The sequence below is a fragment of the Aspergillus pseudotamarii genome (genome assembly GCF_009193445.1).
Source record: "Aspergillus pseudotamarii strain CBS 117625 unplaced genomic scaffold BDV38scaffold_9, whole genome shotgun sequence".
Lineage (NCBI taxonomy): Eukaryota > Fungi > Ascomycota > Eurotiomycetes > Eurotiales > Aspergillaceae > Aspergillus > Aspergillus pseudotamarii.
Genome location: NW_022475023.1, coordinates 7,773 through 25,146, shown reverse-complemented (window position 1 = coordinate 25,146; position 17,374 = coordinate 7,773). Strand labels below are relative to the sequence as shown.

The 17,374-nt window shown below is 48.5% G+C and overlaps 7 protein-coding genes across 7 annotated transcripts; 6 read left to right on the top strand and 1 right to left on the bottom strand.

The window, feature by feature from the left end:
* Nucleotides 1–935: 935 nt before the first annotated feature.
* Nucleotides 936–3,217, top strand: coaT (acetyl-CoA hydrolase ACH1; the record flags this gene model as incomplete). Its single annotated transcript, XM_032063078.1, has 4 exons — nt 936–1,606; nt 1,671–1,911; nt 1,969–2,934; nt 2,990–3,217. Exons 1-4 carry the CDS (start codon nt 1,464–1,466, stop codon nt 3,215–3,217), a joined length of 1,578 nt encoding a protein of 525 aa, XP_031916999.1. The 5' UTR covers nt 936–1,463.
* A 140-nt stretch (nt 3,218–3,357) lies between these two features.
* On the top strand, nt 3,358–4,866 carry BDV38DRAFT_217373 (oxidoreductase, short chain dehydrogenase/reductase family). The gene has a single exon (XM_032052730.1). The coding sequence runs from the start codon at nt 3,761–3,763 to the stop codon at nt 4,604–4,606; it is 846 nt and encodes a 281-aa protein (XP_031916998.1). The 5' UTR covers nt 3,358–3,760; the 3' UTR covers nt 4,607–4,866.
* Nucleotides 4,867–5,556: 690 nt separating this feature from the next.
* On the bottom strand, nt 5,557–6,656 carry BDV38DRAFT_279391 (uncharacterized protein; the record flags this gene model as incomplete). Its single annotated transcript, XM_032059006.1, has 4 exons — nt 5,557–5,748; nt 5,804–5,913; nt 5,968–6,303; nt 6,359–6,656. The coding sequence occupies 4 exons, from the start codon at nt 6,654–6,656 to the stop codon at nt 5,557–5,559; spliced, it is 936 nt and encodes a 311-aa protein (XP_031916997.1).
* A 429-nt stretch (nt 6,657–7,085) lies between these two features.
* On the top strand, nt 7,086–7,960 carry BDV38DRAFT_217324 (uncharacterized protein). Its single transcript, XM_032052729.1, has 2 exons — nt 7,086–7,384; nt 7,436–7,960. The coding sequence occupies exons 1-2, from the start codon at nt 7,144–7,146 to the stop codon at nt 7,912–7,914; spliced, it is 720 nt and encodes a 239-aa protein (XP_031916996.1). The 5' UTR covers nt 7,086–7,143; the 3' UTR covers nt 7,915–7,960.
* Nucleotides 7,961–8,518: 558 nt separating this feature from the next.
* On the top strand, nt 8,519–9,290 carry BDV38DRAFT_268689 (uncharacterized protein; the record flags this gene model as incomplete). The annotated part of the gene is made up of 3 exons (XM_032056822.1): nt 8,519–8,650; nt 8,804–9,190; nt 9,246–9,290. The coding sequence occupies 3 exons, from the start codon at nt 8,519–8,521 to the stop codon at nt 9,288–9,290; spliced, it is 564 nt and encodes a 187-aa protein (XP_031916995.1).
* A 1,305-nt stretch (nt 9,291–10,595) lies between these two features.
* Nucleotides 10,596–11,118, top strand: BDV38DRAFT_279388 (uncharacterized protein; the record flags this gene model as incomplete). The annotated part of the gene is made up of 3 exons (XM_032059005.1): nt 10,596–10,676; nt 10,762–10,885; nt 11,048–11,118. The coding sequence occupies 3 exons, from the start codon at nt 10,596–10,598 to the stop codon at nt 11,116–11,118; spliced, it is 276 nt and encodes a 91-aa protein (XP_031916994.1).
* Nucleotides 11,119–14,282: 3,164 nt separating this feature from the next.
* btgE (putative cell wall glucanase (Scw11)) lies at nt 14,283–16,401 on the top strand. The gene is made up of 2 exons (XM_032053655.1): nt 14,283–14,662; nt 14,726–16,401. The coding sequence occupies exons 1-2, from the start codon at nt 14,479–14,481 to the stop codon at nt 16,336–16,338; spliced, it is 1,797 nt and encodes a 598-aa protein (XP_031916993.1). The 5' UTR covers nt 14,283–14,478; the 3' UTR covers nt 16,339–16,401.
* Nucleotides 16,402–17,374: the final 973 nt, after the last annotated feature.

Sequence of the window (17,374 nt, the reverse complement as noted above, 5' to 3'; positions counted from 1 at the left end):
TCAATTCTGTTTTCTATTCGTTTTTTTTTTATTTGTTCGAGGGTAGTGGATCTGATACCTGCATGACCAGCGAATATGTTCAATGGCTTACACGAATGGGTTTGTCGCTTCTTGGATCTCGGCTAGAGTGGTCCTTCGCTTGCCGGGGGAAAACGCAACCTGGGGCAGACGGACACTGGGGTTTATCCTCGCTGTAGCGGTTCCCCGGCTTTCAAGGACCCCACGGACGAGATCTCTTCCGGATTGGTGTAAGGGATTAGGGATGGATCACATATGGGTTGCTATTCACTTTGTACTTTCACTGTACTTTACTTAGGGAAATCCGGTTGATCTATGATTATGTCTTATTGAAATCATTCCTCTTGCATCGTGCTACCTGCCTTGCCACTTCCGCGTAGAGGTGAATGTTGAGTTTCAGGTACCTGGAGCAACAAAAGCCCTACAGGTGTAAGGAGCAACTATTGGTTCGCTTTCCTCGGATCCTATTTACTATTAGTAGTCTATTAGTAGAAGTGTGATGGATATTGTCTCGGCATCGGCTGATCGTGGCCAATAATGCCTACGGACAAAAGCTCCGTGTGGCCGAAGACTGATAACCGATACAGGCCGAGACTGGGCCGATGGGGCCAGACCGGACGAGACTCGGGATCAGCACGGGGATGTTTTGTTTAGAAGTATGACCATTGGGTGAACATAGAGCAAACTACACATTGTGTACGCTCGATGGAATTACTCTTTGTGATGAAGGAAACATTTTCAGCAGCAATTTTATCTAGGACCCAACCTGAGCGGAAAAGAATTTCTGTGTATTTGATATCAAGATGACGTCGGGCACATGGAAGGATAAGAGAGCCGAGAATACACCGAGATGACGTCAACAGTGAAGCTTCCGCTGAAACTCTTCCCCCTGCGCGCTCGAAAGAGGTGAAAAAAAAAAAAAGAGGATGAAAGAAAAGATTCTGTGTTATCTGGGCAGTTTTATTTATCTAAGCCAAATACATAGTTACACAAATCGTCCAGGTCTACGGTTTCTGAAACCATCTCACACTGTTTTTGTCTCGACGGTAGTCACTGCTCTACAGCCCTTGTAGGAGTAGATAGCAAATAGTAGGTACGGAGTAGTCGTCAATAAAAATCTAAGTCTGGACTAAGGGCGCAACCGGCTCAAATCTAATCCTTCTACGTAAATCAATCTTACTAGCAGTAATTAATGGATTCAACTTGGAAAGAATTCAATACCTGTCATCCCTTGTCCCGGGGTTCATCGCTCTCCACTTTGGGGATTTTGTGGCGGGGGGTTTGAGTTCCTGTACCATATTTCTATCCTCAGAGCTGCCCATCCGCGTGCTTCCTTTCTCCATTCCTTTTTCTTTTCTCCATTCCCTTACTTCCTCTCCTCTCCTCTCCACTCCTCTCCTTTGTTTCTTTCCCTACCTTCTCCTTCCTTCTCTATAACACACACAATGTCTGCTTCTGCCCTTCTAAGAAGCCGTGTTAGGCGGCCTTCCTACCTCAAGAAGCTCGCTAAGGCAGAGGATCTCATCGAATTCTTCCCTCATGGCTCTTACATCGGCTGGTCCGGATTTACGGGTGTTGGATACCCCAAGTATGTCAACAATCTTTGATCTGGTGAATTTCAACGGGCTAACGGTCTATCTTCCCACTATCAGGAAAGTTCCAACGGCGCTAGCCGACCATGTCGAGAAGAATGGACTCGAGGGAAAGCTGCAGTACACCTTGTTTGTTGGTGCTTCATCTGGAGCAGAGACCGAGAATCGCTGGGCTAGACTGAACATGATCGAGCGTCGGAGCCCTCACCAGGTCGGCAAGGAGATTGCCAAGGGCATCAACTCCGGACAGATCAAGTTCTTCGATAAGCATCTGAGCATGTTCCCTTCAGATCTGGTTTATGTAGGTTGCTCTAGAAATCATTCAATCATGGGCGAGACGTTTTAACACTAGTTCTAGGGCTGGTACACACTGAACAAGCCTAAGAACAAGCTGGATGTCGCCGTCATTGAGGCATCTGCCATCACTGAGGATGGTGGTATCATCCCTGGTGCTTCCGTTGGTGCTTCCCCGGAATTGGTTCAGATGGCCGACAAGGTTATCATTGAAGTGAACACCGCCAGTCCTTCATTTGAGGGTCTCCACGATATCACCATGTCTGAGCTTCCTCCAAGACGCAAGCCTTACCTCATCCTTCAGCCCGAGGACCGCATTGGAACGCCTCACATTCCTGTTGACCCCGAGAAGGTTGTTGCCATTGTTGAGTCGGATTACCCCGACCAGACCCAGCCCAACGCCCCGGAGGACGCGACTTCGCAGGCCATTGCGACCAACCTGATTGAGTTCCTGAAGCACGAGGTCAACCATGGCCGCCTGCCCCAGAACTTGTTGCCGATTCAGTCTGGCATTGGAAACATTGCCAACGCTGTCATCGGTGGCTTGAGCAAGGGTGGTGCTGATTTCACCAACCTGAAGGTCTGGACAGAGGTTCTGCAGGATTCTTTCCTGGACTTGTTCGATAGCGGCAACCTGGACTTCGCCACAGCGACTTCGATTCGTTTCTCTCCCGACGGATTCAAGCGTTTCTACGATAACTGGGAGCGCTATGCCGGCAAGCTTCTCCTCCGCTCTCAGCAGGTGTCCAACTCCCCCGAGATCATCCGTCGCTTGGGCTGCATCGGCATGAACACTCCCGTTGAAGTCGATATTTATGCTCATGCCAACAGCACCTGTGTCATGGGTTCCCGCATGCTGAACGGTCTTGGTGGCTCCGCCGATTTCCTCCGCAGCTCGAAGTACAGCATCATGCACACTCCTAGTACCCGCCCTAGCAAGGTTGATCCCACCGGTGTCAGCTGTATTGTGCCTTTCTGCACACACATTGACCAGACTGAGCACGATCTTGACGTCGTTGTTACTGAACAGGTAAGCTTTCTTTCCTCGCATTGCGCATCATATCTTGCCATATTAACCTCCGCAGGGTCTTGCCGACGTGCGTGGTCTGTCTCCTCGCGAGCGTGCTCGTGTCATCATCGACAAGTGCTCTCACCCCGACTACAAGCCCATTCTCACGGATTACCTCGACCGGGCTGAGTTCGAGTGCCTGAAGAAGGGTATGGGCCACGAGCCTCACCTGCTCTTCCAGGCCTTCAAGATGCACCAGAACCTGGCTGAGAAGGGAACCATGAAGATCAACGGCTGGGACTAACAAGTTGCATCTCAGTCTATTTCAGCAAATAAAACACTCGATGGATAAAGGCATAGATGGATACACTATGTATTAAGATCTATTTTTGATATGCTTGGGTTGGCGAAGGTTCATGGGGTCCGGAGTCTCATGTGTATATTCAATCTCGTTGTTTTTAGGCACAGTATATAATGAATGTGATACGCAATAACTTAATGCCTTTCTTACATTGGCGATGCATCCTTCCCGGCTTTAGGCTTCTCGGCTTTACGGCCGGAGATAAATTAAGCAGGCCCCAAACACAGAGCTGCTTAGAAAGCAGTCCGGGGCCGTTTGCGTATAGACGGAGATAAGGTCTCCACACGGAAATAGCGATGTATAATCTCCAAACTTGCGAAACTGAGGCGACAAACATGCCCATCATTACATCAATCCAAAAGGTTATAAAGATGGAGTATCCTTGTCGACTAACTTGACAAGCCAATAGACTCTTCTATATCCAGATCTCCTAACAAGACCAACCCCGAACCCATATCTACCGACAAGTCGTCTATACAAACCAGCATGAGCACCCACATCTCCACCAACAAACTCGCCAATACCCGTGTCCTCATTGTAGGAGGTACATCCGGCATCGGCTTCGCCGTGGCCCGGGTTGCCCTCGAGCACGGCGCCTCCATCATCGTTGCCAGCTCCAAACCCGACAAAGTCAACTCCGCCATCGCCCGTCTGAAGGCCTTCTACCCAGACGAGGAGCACAAAAACCGCATCGCCGGCACCGTTTGCAACCTAGCTGATCGCGCAACTCTCGAAGCCAACGTAGTAAACCTCTACAATTTCGCCACAGCCCCAGATACATTCCCGAACACAGAGGGAACCCAGACCACTGACGGCAAGGTTCTCCTTGACCATGTGGTCATGACAGCCGGTGATGCTCTCGGCCTTCGTAAACCCACCGACCCAACCTTTGACGTCTCCTACATTGAGTCCTCGGGCACCGTCCGCTTCATCGGCTCACTGATCCTCGCCAAGCATGCCCCGACCTACATGCGTCAGGCGCCATCTTCGTCGATGACCTTCACCAGCGGCGCGTTGACCACTCGGCCAGCACCGGGATGGACGCTTATGGCCGCTAGCGGCTCTGCTATTGAGGGTATGGCGCGCGGATTGGCGGTTGACCTGGCGCCTATTCGGGTGAACATGGTTTCGCCGGGGCCAGTGTTGACGGAGATATTTGGGACGCTGGAGACGGATAACCTGGAGAAGCTGATTGAGACGTTCCGGAGCAAGACACTTACCGGGGAGATTGGGAAGCCGGAGGATGTGGCTGAGGCGTATCTTTATGCTATGAAGGATCGATTTTTGACGGGGGGGTTCATTGGGAGCAATGGGGGGATGCTGTTGAAGTGATCTGAGTTTTCTTTTCTTTTCTTCTTCTTTTGGTTGTTTATGAATAGTGACCTATATCGTACATATTGACTTTGTATTGATGAGTTTGGGAATATGAATGAGATGCATATGTACAAAGCGATGTTTATCAACAAGAATGAACATCTTGAGTTTTGATTTACTATACGAGCAGTGATTCGGGGCGACCACTTCCCCATGGGGTGTGTTATCTCCACCGCACTTGTCCAAAAGAAACTGGGCGCCATCAGTGATAGTAGCATAGGGCTTGAGATAGTGTTTCTCAGAGTTCTATATTACAAAAAAAAATAATTAGTAAAAGCTCAATATATACCGCCCTCATTTCGAGAAGGCAAGAAGGGAGTAATAGCTTACAGCATTGCACCAATAGATAGCCATATTGTATGCACATATCCTAAAGGTAATGAATTCCGTTAGGGCTTCCAAGATGAGTATTGCGGCAAGGTCTATTTATAGCTTGGCATAGTACCTATACTCTTTCATGAGTTGTGGGTAGGATAGATACTACTAAAGGACGGCGCTGCGCCTACACTTTTAGTCGTGATCATTCGTATAATACCTACATTGCGACAAGAGTCCATCTTTGGCTAGCATGATAGGAGCATTTTTTATACACATCTTCCACAGGATCTATGCACTGACCGCAAGAGTCATTCGCCCTGCTTTGATTGTCATAATAACATTTAACCCGAGCCTCACAGGCACAGCGCTTAGGATAGTCTATTTTGATTTGCTGGACCACCGCACCAGGAACACCCGGACAAAGATACTTAACGCCAAATTTTCTTTGGATTACAAGGACAGCATGAATAGATGTAAGAAGATACTTTACGTTGGTGCTAATTTCTAACGGTCATTCCACAACTAAAAACAAGAATGGTGAAATCGATGAATGGAGAGTCCAAGCGAAAATCAAGGCATGCCCAAGTTATCTAAACATTTTTCCTGTGGAAAAATCCCTCCAATTTGCTGTTTCCGCTAAGACTTCTCTTCACCGCAATATTGGTAGCAGACATTTCGAGCTCTTGCTTGGACAGAGACGCGGCTTGGTAGATAATCTTATGTATCATAGATATGATTAAACTCTCCTGGCCAGAGCCCCAATGGTAAGTACGTCCGCTCCACTGTAAAATCTCGTTAGCTGAATCGTCGAGGGAATATGGTTAGCTGGTATTCTACCTTTCCGCTGTTGTCGAGATACAAGAAAGTCCACGTAAAACTGTCAGTCGCAATTCCATAGACAGAAACATCCTTCCGCCGTACTTCCTTTCGCGCATGATGAAGCATCGCTGTTAATCGGTGAGCAAACATATATGCGCTCAATAGACTGCAGTAAAGTTTACCCATATAGGCTAATGCTTGGTAGTAGCCAGAGGCCCCCTTCCTCTTTGCTTCAACCACCAGAAGATTGCACTCCATTTCCAGTGGTGTTTCATACCAAAGGGAGTAGTCCGTTGTTCCCGAGACGATGGTTCGCTTGTAATCGTATGTCCATGGCAGCCGCATATCAGTCTCACACTGGAATTGAACCGATAGGATAGAGGAGCTAGAATCTCGGGCAATCGCTCTCTTCTGGGCAGCTAGGGAGATCAAAAGGATTGCGTCGATTCTGCATCTCATGAGTGCTTCGTTCTCGGGGGAGCCGCCCGTAGCAACCGCGTAATCCGCGAGAATAGATTCTATTTTTATTAGTTCTATTCGGTGTTAGGAATTCAGGAACCAAAGCAAGCTTACTGAGGTTTTTGGGGACTTCGCGCAATTCATCTTGAGTGAGCTTCCAAGGGTTTTCTCCTCCTCCTCCTTCCTTGATCCCGAAGACGTTGGATACATCCAGGGGATGGAGAGATGTGACGGCAGTAGTGGGCCATTTCTCCTTCTGGGACTGCGCGGTCTTCTGGGACTGGATGGCTCTCCTGCTCTCAGTTCTCGCTTTATTAAAGACAGTATCAACTTCCTTGTGGACGGCATTGTCTGCTATCTTCCCTAAGATCTTTTTGATCTTCGCCTGAGCACGGTTCAGAATAACCTCCATAGTGATAAGCGAACTCAAGTGATTCGTAATGATGATATGAAATGATGTGAAAAAACACGGAAACGAGAGAAGGAGGGAAGAGAAGTGCAATGTATGATAGTACAGACTCCTTATTCAAAAAGTGTGAAGAGAGAAAAAGACAAGTTAATGTAGGCTAATTCACGATGGTAATGTTGACTCCATTGATAGAAGAAAGGGTAAGAGCGAGTCCAAATATGGTGAGTGTTACCTACCAAGTTGGTCATTCTTCCATATTAAACTATTTCCTCATTACGTGTAAATTAGTACCTGGTACTAGGTAGGTTCGTTTAGGTAGGCAAAAGGCTGACATCGTTGTTACGGAATTCTTCCCCTACCCTCCTTCCCTTTTATTGACACTTCTCTTCGCTTTTCTCTTCTTTCCCCCCTTTACTTTTCGCTTCTATCTTCTTTACCCCTTTACTTTTCGATTCTCTCGTCTCTGTTACTTCTTCTTCACTTTAATGATATGCGTTTCGCAATGAGACACCACATCAGCAAAAAGTACAAAACGGAGAAGATAGAGGTGGAATTCATCAATCAGTCTATGGATCGGCTTAACCTGCCCACCAACAGGGATGAGCTAGCCAGACAGGCTTTTGTCCATATCTTTCGAGGGCTTAAGCTTTCCCCCAGCTCAGATGCCGAAGAAAAACAGGTGTGGATGGTTGATCAGGAGAGTATGAGCGTTCAGATGCCGGAACATTTTGGTTTGTTTCCACAGTCAATAGGTACGAGCTCGCCATATTAATCATCTCTAGAGCAACTGATGACCGACATCGACATTGGATTCTTCAATGAAGATTCCAACTCAAGCTCGATTCGGCCCAAAGTGAACTGGGTTCTGTTGCAGGTGTCGGCTATCGTGAGGAGGAGAAGGGATCAACTTTACGCTGATTCACCACTGCCCAGTCGCCACATTCGCGAAGCACCGTACTGGCATTTCAAGACAACAATTACTGGATCTGATGATCTAGCTTTGAAGGCATCGGTGGACTACGTTCTGTGGTATGGCGCACGTGGAGATTGGGACACAAACTTGGTAGTAGTTCGAAGCAGCAGTCTACTAGACGAAGAATCCTGGGCAGCCCTTCCGAGCATGTCGATCGTTTACGCCGCCCGAAAAGCAAGGAAGTATAAGGGTGGAATCTATGGAGTCTGTACCGATGGCCACATCTGGACATTCTTGCACCTCAGCGACAGGGGCCGTGTAAGTTTTTATCTTTGGACAGAGGCCTGACGAAGCAAACTCACATAATGAAAATAGATATCCAAACGTTGTCTGGTATGGGATGATAACAAACAGGAAGTAATCGCCCAACTATACAAGATTATCTGGCAAGCTTTCGACCTCCACAGAGAGCGAGAGCAGGACCCGGAAGCTCGGAAGAGAATGAGTCATGAATCTTTCTCCTGGAATGAGGATAGCGAGAGCTCTGACGATAATCGTTGTGATGATGATGGTGATATCGCCCCTGAAGGTTGGTGAAGATGATACAGAAATCCCGAAGCAGGATTGGATTATTGTTGAGCGCTGGAATGGTGTTGATAAACATGATAGTGCAGGGACCCACAAAGGAGGATAAGATTGTTAACCACTGAATGGGGTATTTCTGGCTTTGCTAGCAAGTTATTTTAAGGAAGAAGGTATCATTCAACCACAAGTAATTATGATTCTATTTAAGTATCAAGCAACACGAAGTTCAGCCTAGTGCTGATGTCATTGGTGGGAGCGAACCTGTAGATTTATAGTCACAGCCTCTGGTTTAGTGCATTGTGTTTAAACCCAGAGCAATCCTCATAACCCTTGACATGCCATTCATTTTATTGATTGTGCGGCCACAATGTCCCAACATCCTGGAGATCTTCTTGTTTTCGACCCCAGTTCTTTACGGATTGAGAAAGAACTCAAAACCTCAGAGGCTTTCTCAATTTTCGAGGTAGAGCTTCTCGGTCATCGCTATGCATTGAAAGTGGTGAGTTGCCCTCCAGATTTTACCAGAATACTGCCAAGTCTACAGTTCCACGACAACGATAACCCAGGGTTTACAAGAAAGGGCAGTGGCTTGAACCGTTTTCGCTGCAAATTGAACGCTTGCTGAAATCTCCATTTGTTTGGGGTATATGAGCAAGGTCCATATTATCACGGTTATATCGACCGACTTGATCCAGCCAGGTTTCAACCCCATCTGAATCATTTTATGAATGACAGCCATGGTCCAACGGCCATTTTGCTCGAATATCTACAGGATACTGAAGAGCCTAACTGTGTAAACTATTCTGATGATCGTCTTCGAGCCGCGATTATTGGACTGAGGGGAATCCACGGCGCTTTAATTCACCACCGCGATGTCTACCCAAAGAACATTCTGATTATCTGTGGACCCCCGGAGAGTGTCGTTTGGATAAATTTCGCTGTTGCTGTGACTTTCGATTCGGGAGAGTCAATGGGGCATCAGGGCGAGGAATACTGCAGCTTCGATATCGAGCTTGTTAAAAGCTTCGGAGAGCTTTTAGTTTGTTCAAATTCCAGTCTTGATTTAATTTTCAACTGGGTCTGACGATATTCAGGAGGACCAACGCCTGGGCCTACCCCCAAATACGAAATACTATTAATGGGGCTTTAACTCAGCACCTCTCGATGCAGGAAATAATATATGGACGATAACTGAAGGATTGATGGGTTGTCGTATTTCTTTTTCCATTGGTTTCGTAGACCTTTGAGATCTATTGAATAGTTCTACCAAGGGATGATTGCCATTTTTGGAACCAATATTTCTTTAATTTTACTTACCAATGACCTCTTTTCTAGTTTGTATTCTGATCATGCCGCCGGTGTAGTCGATAAGCATTTGCGTGGTTAAATCAATCTCTGGATCAGTAGCTTTCTAGCAATGAGAATTATACCGGGTAAAGAGGCCGAAGTATTGGTAAAGGTGTTGCCAGTATTTATTGTATGAAGAAGCTTCTTCCGTGAGGTTTTATGTATCTAATTTTAAAACTTTCATGTAAATTGCTTGATCCTCTACAAGTAGGTACTTCATATAGTCCATATTTAACTGGAGGGTAATACTTATTGTAAAATAGCCAGTTCGGAAGTTCAATTCCGCAAAATGTAAACATGGAATAGGACATCTTTCTAGGGCTATGATGTCATTCCCAGGATAAAAAGATAATTTATAGACTATAATGCACTTCCTCCCCCAACACCAACTTATTCCAAGCCAACCCAAGAGAAAATCAGATAATATTTACACAATATAATTACACCAATAAAAGAAGATACAGTAATCAGAAAAAGTCAAATAGTAATAGATATGCCACGATCAACCCAATCCAACATGAACCCTACCGAAAGTAGCCATGGATCATGCCACCCGCCGTACCCTAATGAAGCCAACCACACCACCACCCGAATATCACACCACACACCGCAATCCTTTTCCACTTCCCGCAACCAATAATCACCAGCCCGATTGGACGCGCACCGACCAATGTAACGAGTCCTCCCGATATCATATGCCCAATTCACTTCTCAGGTTTCCATGGGTAGTATACCGCCAGGAACCCGGGGGCTTGGTTCTCAGCCGCAGTTGGTAAGGTGATGCCATTCGGATCCGGAAACAGTGTTGCGTTCATGGTGCTGGGATGTGGCATCATGGATGGTGAGAGGCTTGGGTGATCGATGTTGCTGGACATGGATGTTGGGTATATAAGGGGTTGAAGCATGGATGGGCTTGGTATTCTATTCCTCCTCGTCATCAGAACAACATAACAAAGCAAGCAAGCCTTGAGATCTTACAGCAACTACTTATCTTGGTCACTGCGCTGAATACCTCCTGGATTATTTGATTTACCCTACTTTATCCCCTACTATCAATCATCAGCCGAATCCATCGGACAAAGCCCACACAAGACAACATGTCGAAAGCATCAACAGCCGCCCGTCTCCAAAACGACTTTGGTGCCGACCTTTGGGTTAAAAACCAGGCTCAGGCTCGCGTATGTCCATCTCAATCCCCTTCTATCCCCTCCATTTCTTTAGCCTCCCATCAGGACCTCAAACGGACACTGACTCGATCGATAGCACGCAACAGCCGGACGAGGCCTCTTCGCCGGCCTCCAAGATGTCAAGCACTACAACGTCGAGAATGGATGGGCGAAGCGCACAGCGGCCAACGAACAGCCAGGTCTTATAGGGCTTCTGTGGAGTAGGTTAGTATATCCTATTCCGGAATGGTAGTCGGTACAGTATACTACGCCGGAAACTCTCATCTCTCTCTCTCTCTCTTGAAATCTTCAAGACATTCTATCTCTCTACTCTTCTTTTGTCGTGGCTTGTGTCGCTAATGGTTGGCTTGTTCTTGTTTTAGGATCACTGGTCTTGGCTACAAGTCACCTAATCATTGAGGATGTGGAGTTTTCAGATTGGATTGGAGTTTAATGCTGGGTTTAACGTGCGGGGTTTCTTTTTCTTTTTGACTAGCGTGATGCATTTATGAAATATTAATTTGATAACCATTGTTTCGTGTCATGGTGGCATTTAATGAGGTGATTTAATTTGTAGGTCTTGTTTAGTCGGGATCAGGGTGATTTCAATGTCTACATGGTCCTAAGGGTGATTATCCGGATTGGTTTATGAAGCGGCATGGGACTGCATGAGGAGGCCCTACCTTTGCTTAGGGATACGCTCCATGATTCGCCAATCTAGCTGGGCTGCGAGATACATCTGTCAGTCGCTACTAATCTCGAAGAGAAAAGCGAGCGAAAGTAAGCAACAAAGAGATACTAGACCCTATCTTACCCTCCGTCCCAACATACAATAACATAAACCATCTCAAATTGTCTCCGTAGAAGAAAAGAAAAGAAAAAAAAAAAAAAAGGATGAGGGTAAAGATGAGGAGGCCGGTTGGGGTTACGGAATCCGTGGACCGGTGTGCCTTTTGCCGGTTATAATGTAGAGAGGGTCTGTGGAGGTATGACGGTTGGTGTGTTGTGGTTGGGCTGTGTGTAGTAAGTAGTAGAAGTATACTGGGTAGGAAGAAGGAGAGACATAAGGATGTAGTATGGCGTATAGCGTTATTGAAGTTGTATCTACGAGTATATAAAATGTACGATCCGATTAAGATTTGATATACATACCCATGTCACATAAGGCTGAATTGAAAGGTGCATGCAAGGCCGTGGAATGGAAGATTGGCCATTGATCTGATCTGATAATGTCGATCAACGTCGTTTCACTGCCTCAACTACGTCAGTGGTATGTGCCCATGTGCCAATCATTGACTAACACACTGGACGACATTCCATCTGTGGGGTAGGATGTCGATGTTGACTTGGATCTCCTCGATCGTCTAATAACTTTCATACGGAGACGCAAGAAAACAAGATATTATACATCCTACTATTATGCTCAGGGGTGACTCGGGACTTGAGATCATGTCGATCGATCGGGCAATAGTGTATACTTGCATGCATAATAGGGCTTGCACTAAAACTTTCCCAATTGTAGGAGAGAGTGGTAAATCGTTGGACCCGTGAATTTAACTACATATGCTATTGAAGTATGTCTGAACAGGATTAGTATCAGGAGAAGAGAGAGAGAGGGAAAAGGGGGACGGGATGATGATTAGGTGTTCGATGATGTGTTCAACGGGCCAGCACTGCCATCCGATCAACATGGGAACGGGAGGGAAGAATTACTCTCTTTCGAGATGCTTCTTCCCTTCGTGTTTTGCGAAGATGAATGTGGACAGTCGATGGCACGCGGGACGGCCAACATCGATTTTATTTATCTGTCCAGAAAGGAAGGAAATAGGGTCGGAGGCAGCGAGAATCCCGATCAGGGGCAACTGCACGAGGCCCTCAGATCCATGACAGCACCGTTCTTGACACTCGGCCGCACAGTCTCCATAAGCCAAGTCCCTCTGCTGGCTTCTGACTGGTCATTCATCCAAGACTTGACTCAGTCTGGTCTCAGATTTGTCGGCATTTTCCGTAGCGATCAACCACACTATCAGAGTCAGAAAAGAGATGGGTTCTTGAGAATAAGGAAAATCAAATGGTGCCAGTTGGGCGCCCCGGTGTGACTCCGGATACCTCTCGAAAGGAAGAGGAAGCAATGGAAAAAAAAAAAAAAAGAAGGGATCGGCAGAAACAAGAGAAAAAGGCTCCAGTCGGTAAGTGATCTGGATTTTGAGATCGACTGATGATGCTGCTGATGTGATGAGTCTAGCCTTTTTTGTTTTGAACTTTGACTTTTTCGCTCCAGGAGAAGAACACAACGATAATGGGGCCCCGCCGGCATTGATTAACGGGCATACTCCGTCCTCTCAGTTTCATCTTGTTTTTGTTATGCATGTCGACACCCCAATGATGTCAGCTTACCCTCGGGTTCATCGTCGAATTGCCACTTCGGCAACGTGAGAAACAGTTCTGGACATTTATGAGCCACTTATAAAAATAACTGAGGCTGAGGGGGCCAACCACCCCCCCTGATCCATTGAGGATTGTACCGGTTGGGTAATGCCTAAACATTGTGGGTCCCGGAAATTAAAGCTCACAACAAAATCCAATCAGATCGTCGAATCAAAGAGGGATTGGCTTGAGTACTTCCTATTTGGGATGGGGTCCAAAGTTCGAGAAGCCCCACCTTAGCGGGGATGTTGGCTCGATTCGTTCCTTGCAGTTGGCGGTCACTCAGTCTCTCTTGCTGGTAGTCGGGAATTCTGGGGTGTTTGCCTGGCCCTTCGATTCTTCTCTGGACAAATTAATATGGAGTAGGACCAGAACTCGTGAACTCTTCGCCTGAATAGATACGATTGGACCGTATATTGAGTTTCGGTGGGCGACCGCCTCGACCGGAACTCGGGATGATGGGTGTCTTTCCCTAATTTCCCATGGCTAGTGACACCTCCTATGTTTAGTATCGGGATCTTTTTGTCCACAGCATGGAAGTGAGGACGAAGGTGGTTTGGGGCAGCCACCCCCAAATCCCGCTGCGGCTGGCTGAACGGGCTGGCCCCATAAGGAAAATAGTGTCTCAACGGTCAACAGGGACTTGGAGTAGGGTGTCCGTGTTCGAGCAGTAATCTTCTCTTGAACGAAAGGCTGGAGTGAGACACGCGCAGTTCCAAATGTAGTAAATTGGCAGAGGGCAAAGTCCTCTTGTTTTCCCAAGTGGAAAACAAATCCTGAGTAAAAAACAACAATTCATTCAGGAATTACTAGTCGGACTCTGGTTCACCAATCCGAGGACGAGACCCCCACTTCTACCCGAGCCGTGCGGACAACCACTGGACGACACCAACCGGGTCTCCCCTGACCATCAGAACCGGGCCACCAATAGCGAACCTTTGGTGCCTGACTAGTTGAAATTCACACCGCCAGCATGAATCCATCTTGTTCTGTCCTCCGTAAGTTTTGGGAAATTTCTGGTGCCAAGTGGATGAGCCCCTTTTGCCTACGGTTGGCTAGACTCGTGGCGTTCGCTCCAGTCATTGTGAGCCCGTGCTGAGTGTTGCCCCCCCTGGTACAGTGACCTTTTTCTTCCCTTCATTTCCCTTCTCTTTTTGTTTCTCTTTCTTCCCTTCTTCTTCTCTTTCTCTTGTTCGGGTTCGTTCGAAGAATTTCTCTCCATCTATATCAAGTAGAAGAGGCCGTGTGCCCCCTCCCCTCCTTACTTTTTTTTTTTCGGACCAACTTGTTTGACCACCGCTTCACTCTTTTAGCGGGCACTCATTCGTTTGCACAAAGAAAAACACTGTATACCCAAATCCATTCTTGAATTTCCGTTCTATCCACCATGAGGGGTGCTTTCTTGGCTGCCGCGGCTGCCGTTGCCGGTACGGCGATGGCTGATGTCGCCCACATGCGTCGTCATGATCATTTCCACCACAACCGCGCTTATCAGCCTGAGGCTCCGGCCGAGGGTGATGAGAAGTGCGAATGTACCACCAAGGTCATCACCATCACTGGCCCTCCCACCCGTAAGTCACCCAGGTTATTGATGTCAGGAATCGAATGGGATCGATACTAATCGCCATCGGCAGTGGTCCCCATCAACACCCCGGCTCCTGAGCCCAGCAGCAGCAGCTCTGAGGTCCCCAGCGTTCCCAGCAGCGAAAGCAGCAGCGTCGTGACCTCCGAGGCCGTCACCACCCTCCACTCCACCAGCACTGCCACGGTCACCGTGGTCACCACTCCTGGTGTTGATGCCACCGGCGTTCAGACTCCCTCGGGCGGTGTCCCTGGCACCCCTGAGGCCTCCTCTCCAGCTGGAACCCCTGAAGCCTCGACTCCCGCTGTCCCCGAGTCCCCTCTCCCCACCCCTGGAGTGACCAGCTTCTCCTCCACCGGTATCTACACCATCCCCGCCACCACCGTTACCGTGCGGGACACCACCACCGTCTGCGGTGCTACCACCACTGAGCTGCCCAGCGGTTCTCACACCTTCGGTGGTGTGACCACGGTTGTCTCGACCGCGACCACCGTTACCTGCCCCGTCGCCACCGTTGAGCCCAGCGGTTCCACTGTCACCAGCAAGATCTACACCACCACCTATGTCTGCCCCAGCGCTGGTACCTACACCATTGCCCCCACCACTACCTACGTGCCTACCAGCACCGTCGTGGTCTACCCCACTCCTGCCACCATCACCCCTGGCACCTACACCCAGGATGAGCAGACCGTGACCGTCACCCGCACCGACTTCACCTATGTCTGCCCCTTCACCGGCAATGACGAGCCCACCTCCGCCCCCGTGGCTCCCTCCACCTCGGCCGTTCCTGCCACCACCACTGCTGCCCCCTCCACCACTTCCGCCGTCGCCACTAGCAGCGCTAGCGCCAGCAGCTCTGCCACCCCTGTCCCTACCGGTGTCAGCGGCCAGCAGATGGGTATGACCTACTCTCCTTACACCAACGAGGGTGGCTGCCAGCCCAAGGACCAGATCCTCAAGGATGTCGCTCTGATCAAGCAGAAGGGCTTCACCCACGTCCGTGTCTACTCCACTGACTGCAGCGGTCTTGAGTACATCGGTGAGGCTGCCCGTCAGAACGGCCTCAAGATGATCATTGGTGTCTTCATCTCTAGCACCGGCATCAGCGGTGCCCAGGAGCAGGTGACCGCCATCAGCAAGTGGGCCCAGTGGGATCTGGTTACCCTCATCGTCGTCGGTAACGAGGCCATCCAGAACGGTTACACTGATGCTTCCAGCCTTGCTGGCTTCATCTCCTCTTGCAAGTCCTCCTTCCAGGCCGCCGGCTACTCGGGCCAGATCACCACCACCGAGCCCATCAACGTCTGGCAGCAATCTGGCAGCGCTCTGTGCGGTGCCATTGACGTCCTTGGCGCTAACCTCCACCCCTTCTTCAACGCTGATGTTACCCCCGACCAGGCCGGTAGCTTCGTCCGCTCCCAGATCAAGGACCTTGAGGCCGTCTGTAACAAGGACGTGATCAACCTTGAGACCGGCTGGCCCAGCCAAGGTAACGCCAACGGCAAGGCTGTCCCCGGTGCCGCCCAGCAGGCCGCCGCTATCAAGGCTCTCGTTGAGGAGGTCGGCTCTCAGTCCGTCTTCTTCTCCTATTCCAACGACCTCTGGAAGGATGCCGGCGAGTTCGACGTCGAGCGCTACTGGGGTTGCATTGACCAGTTCAAATAAATGATCGTCCGGATGTCTATAGTTAAGGATATTTAAGGCTTGGAGTTTTTTTTTTTTTTTCTTCGTTCTACCTGTCTCGGAAATACCGACAACTTTTATTAACTCTTTTTTTCTTCTCCATATACTTGAATTGAGTAGATATAACCTTTCTATTTCATGTGTCGATCTCCTGGAGTATTCTGTTTTCTTTGTTTGTATATGTGCTAATCTATGATATGATCTGTAACTGTCTCTTGGTAGCCGTGATCTTCCCATCTTTTGTAGGATTCGCTCTTAGAAAGATTCTCCAGTAGACCATCGACAACCTTGGCTGTAAGCGCTACTAAACACTGACATCATACATGTTCTTACTCGAAGCATAACCCCGCGGACATATGATAATCAGAGTAACCAACTCCATCTCCACATCTCCGTTCTTAACAGCGATTCATTAGATCTCACCCAATTCTACACAGCTCGAAACAAACTATGCCGTCCCCTCCCCCAACCTCCGCCGATGTTGATTGATGGGGTTTCCCATCGGGAACAACAGACCCATCACAAGCATAGGCCTATCAACAAGGAAGGATACAGTAACTAAGCCCCGATGATGGGGGGGGGGTGGGAGGTGGAGGTCCTGGAACCCGCGGTTCCTCAATTTCGTCTTCCAGATCGAAGACCACTTGATCCTCGGTTGGAGGAGTTATGCTCGCGGTTTCCGTGACAATCAGATGTTTGTCGTCCGCATACTGGACTATGTTATATTGGGGTGCCTGAGGAGCTCAACATCCGACAATATATATCTGGTAGGTGCCTGTGTCAAAGTTTAGAAGGGATGCTAATCCAGTATGAATATCCCTGGGGACCTCCTCCAAATCCCAACCCATAACTCATCTATCCAAGGGGTTCGATTGCCCATCGCCAAACGGCCACACGGCGATGTGCCCGCGAACACGCCTGGAATCGAGAAGCGAACAGTGGAACAACTGCTTGAAGTCGTCTCAGATAAGACAGTGTGTGTGAAGATAATATGATCTGAGCTAGAGCGCGCGAATCG

Excerpts from the sequence above, each read along its gene's own strand:
- BDV38DRAFT_217373 (XM_032052730.1), top strand. The coding sequence starts at position 3,761 with ATGAGCACCCACATCTCCACCAACAAACTCGCCAATACCCGTGTCCTC.
- btgE (XM_032053655.1), top strand. The coding sequence starts at position 14,479 with ATGAGGGGTGCTTTCTTGGCTGCCGCGGCTGCCGTTGCCGGTACGGCG. Across the intron at positions 14,663-14,725 it reads CATCACTGGCCCTCCCACCC|TGGTCCCCATCAACACCCCG; the intron begins GTAAGTCACCCA and ends CGCCATCGGCAG.
- BDV38DRAFT_217324 (XM_032052729.1), top strand. The coding sequence starts at position 7,144 with ATGCGTTTCGCAATGAGACACCACATCAGCAAAAAGTACAAAACGGAG. Across the intron at positions 7,385-7,435 it reads TCAGATGCCGGAACATTTTG|AGCAACTGATGACCGACATC; the intron begins GTTTGTTTCCAC and ends AATCATCTCTAG.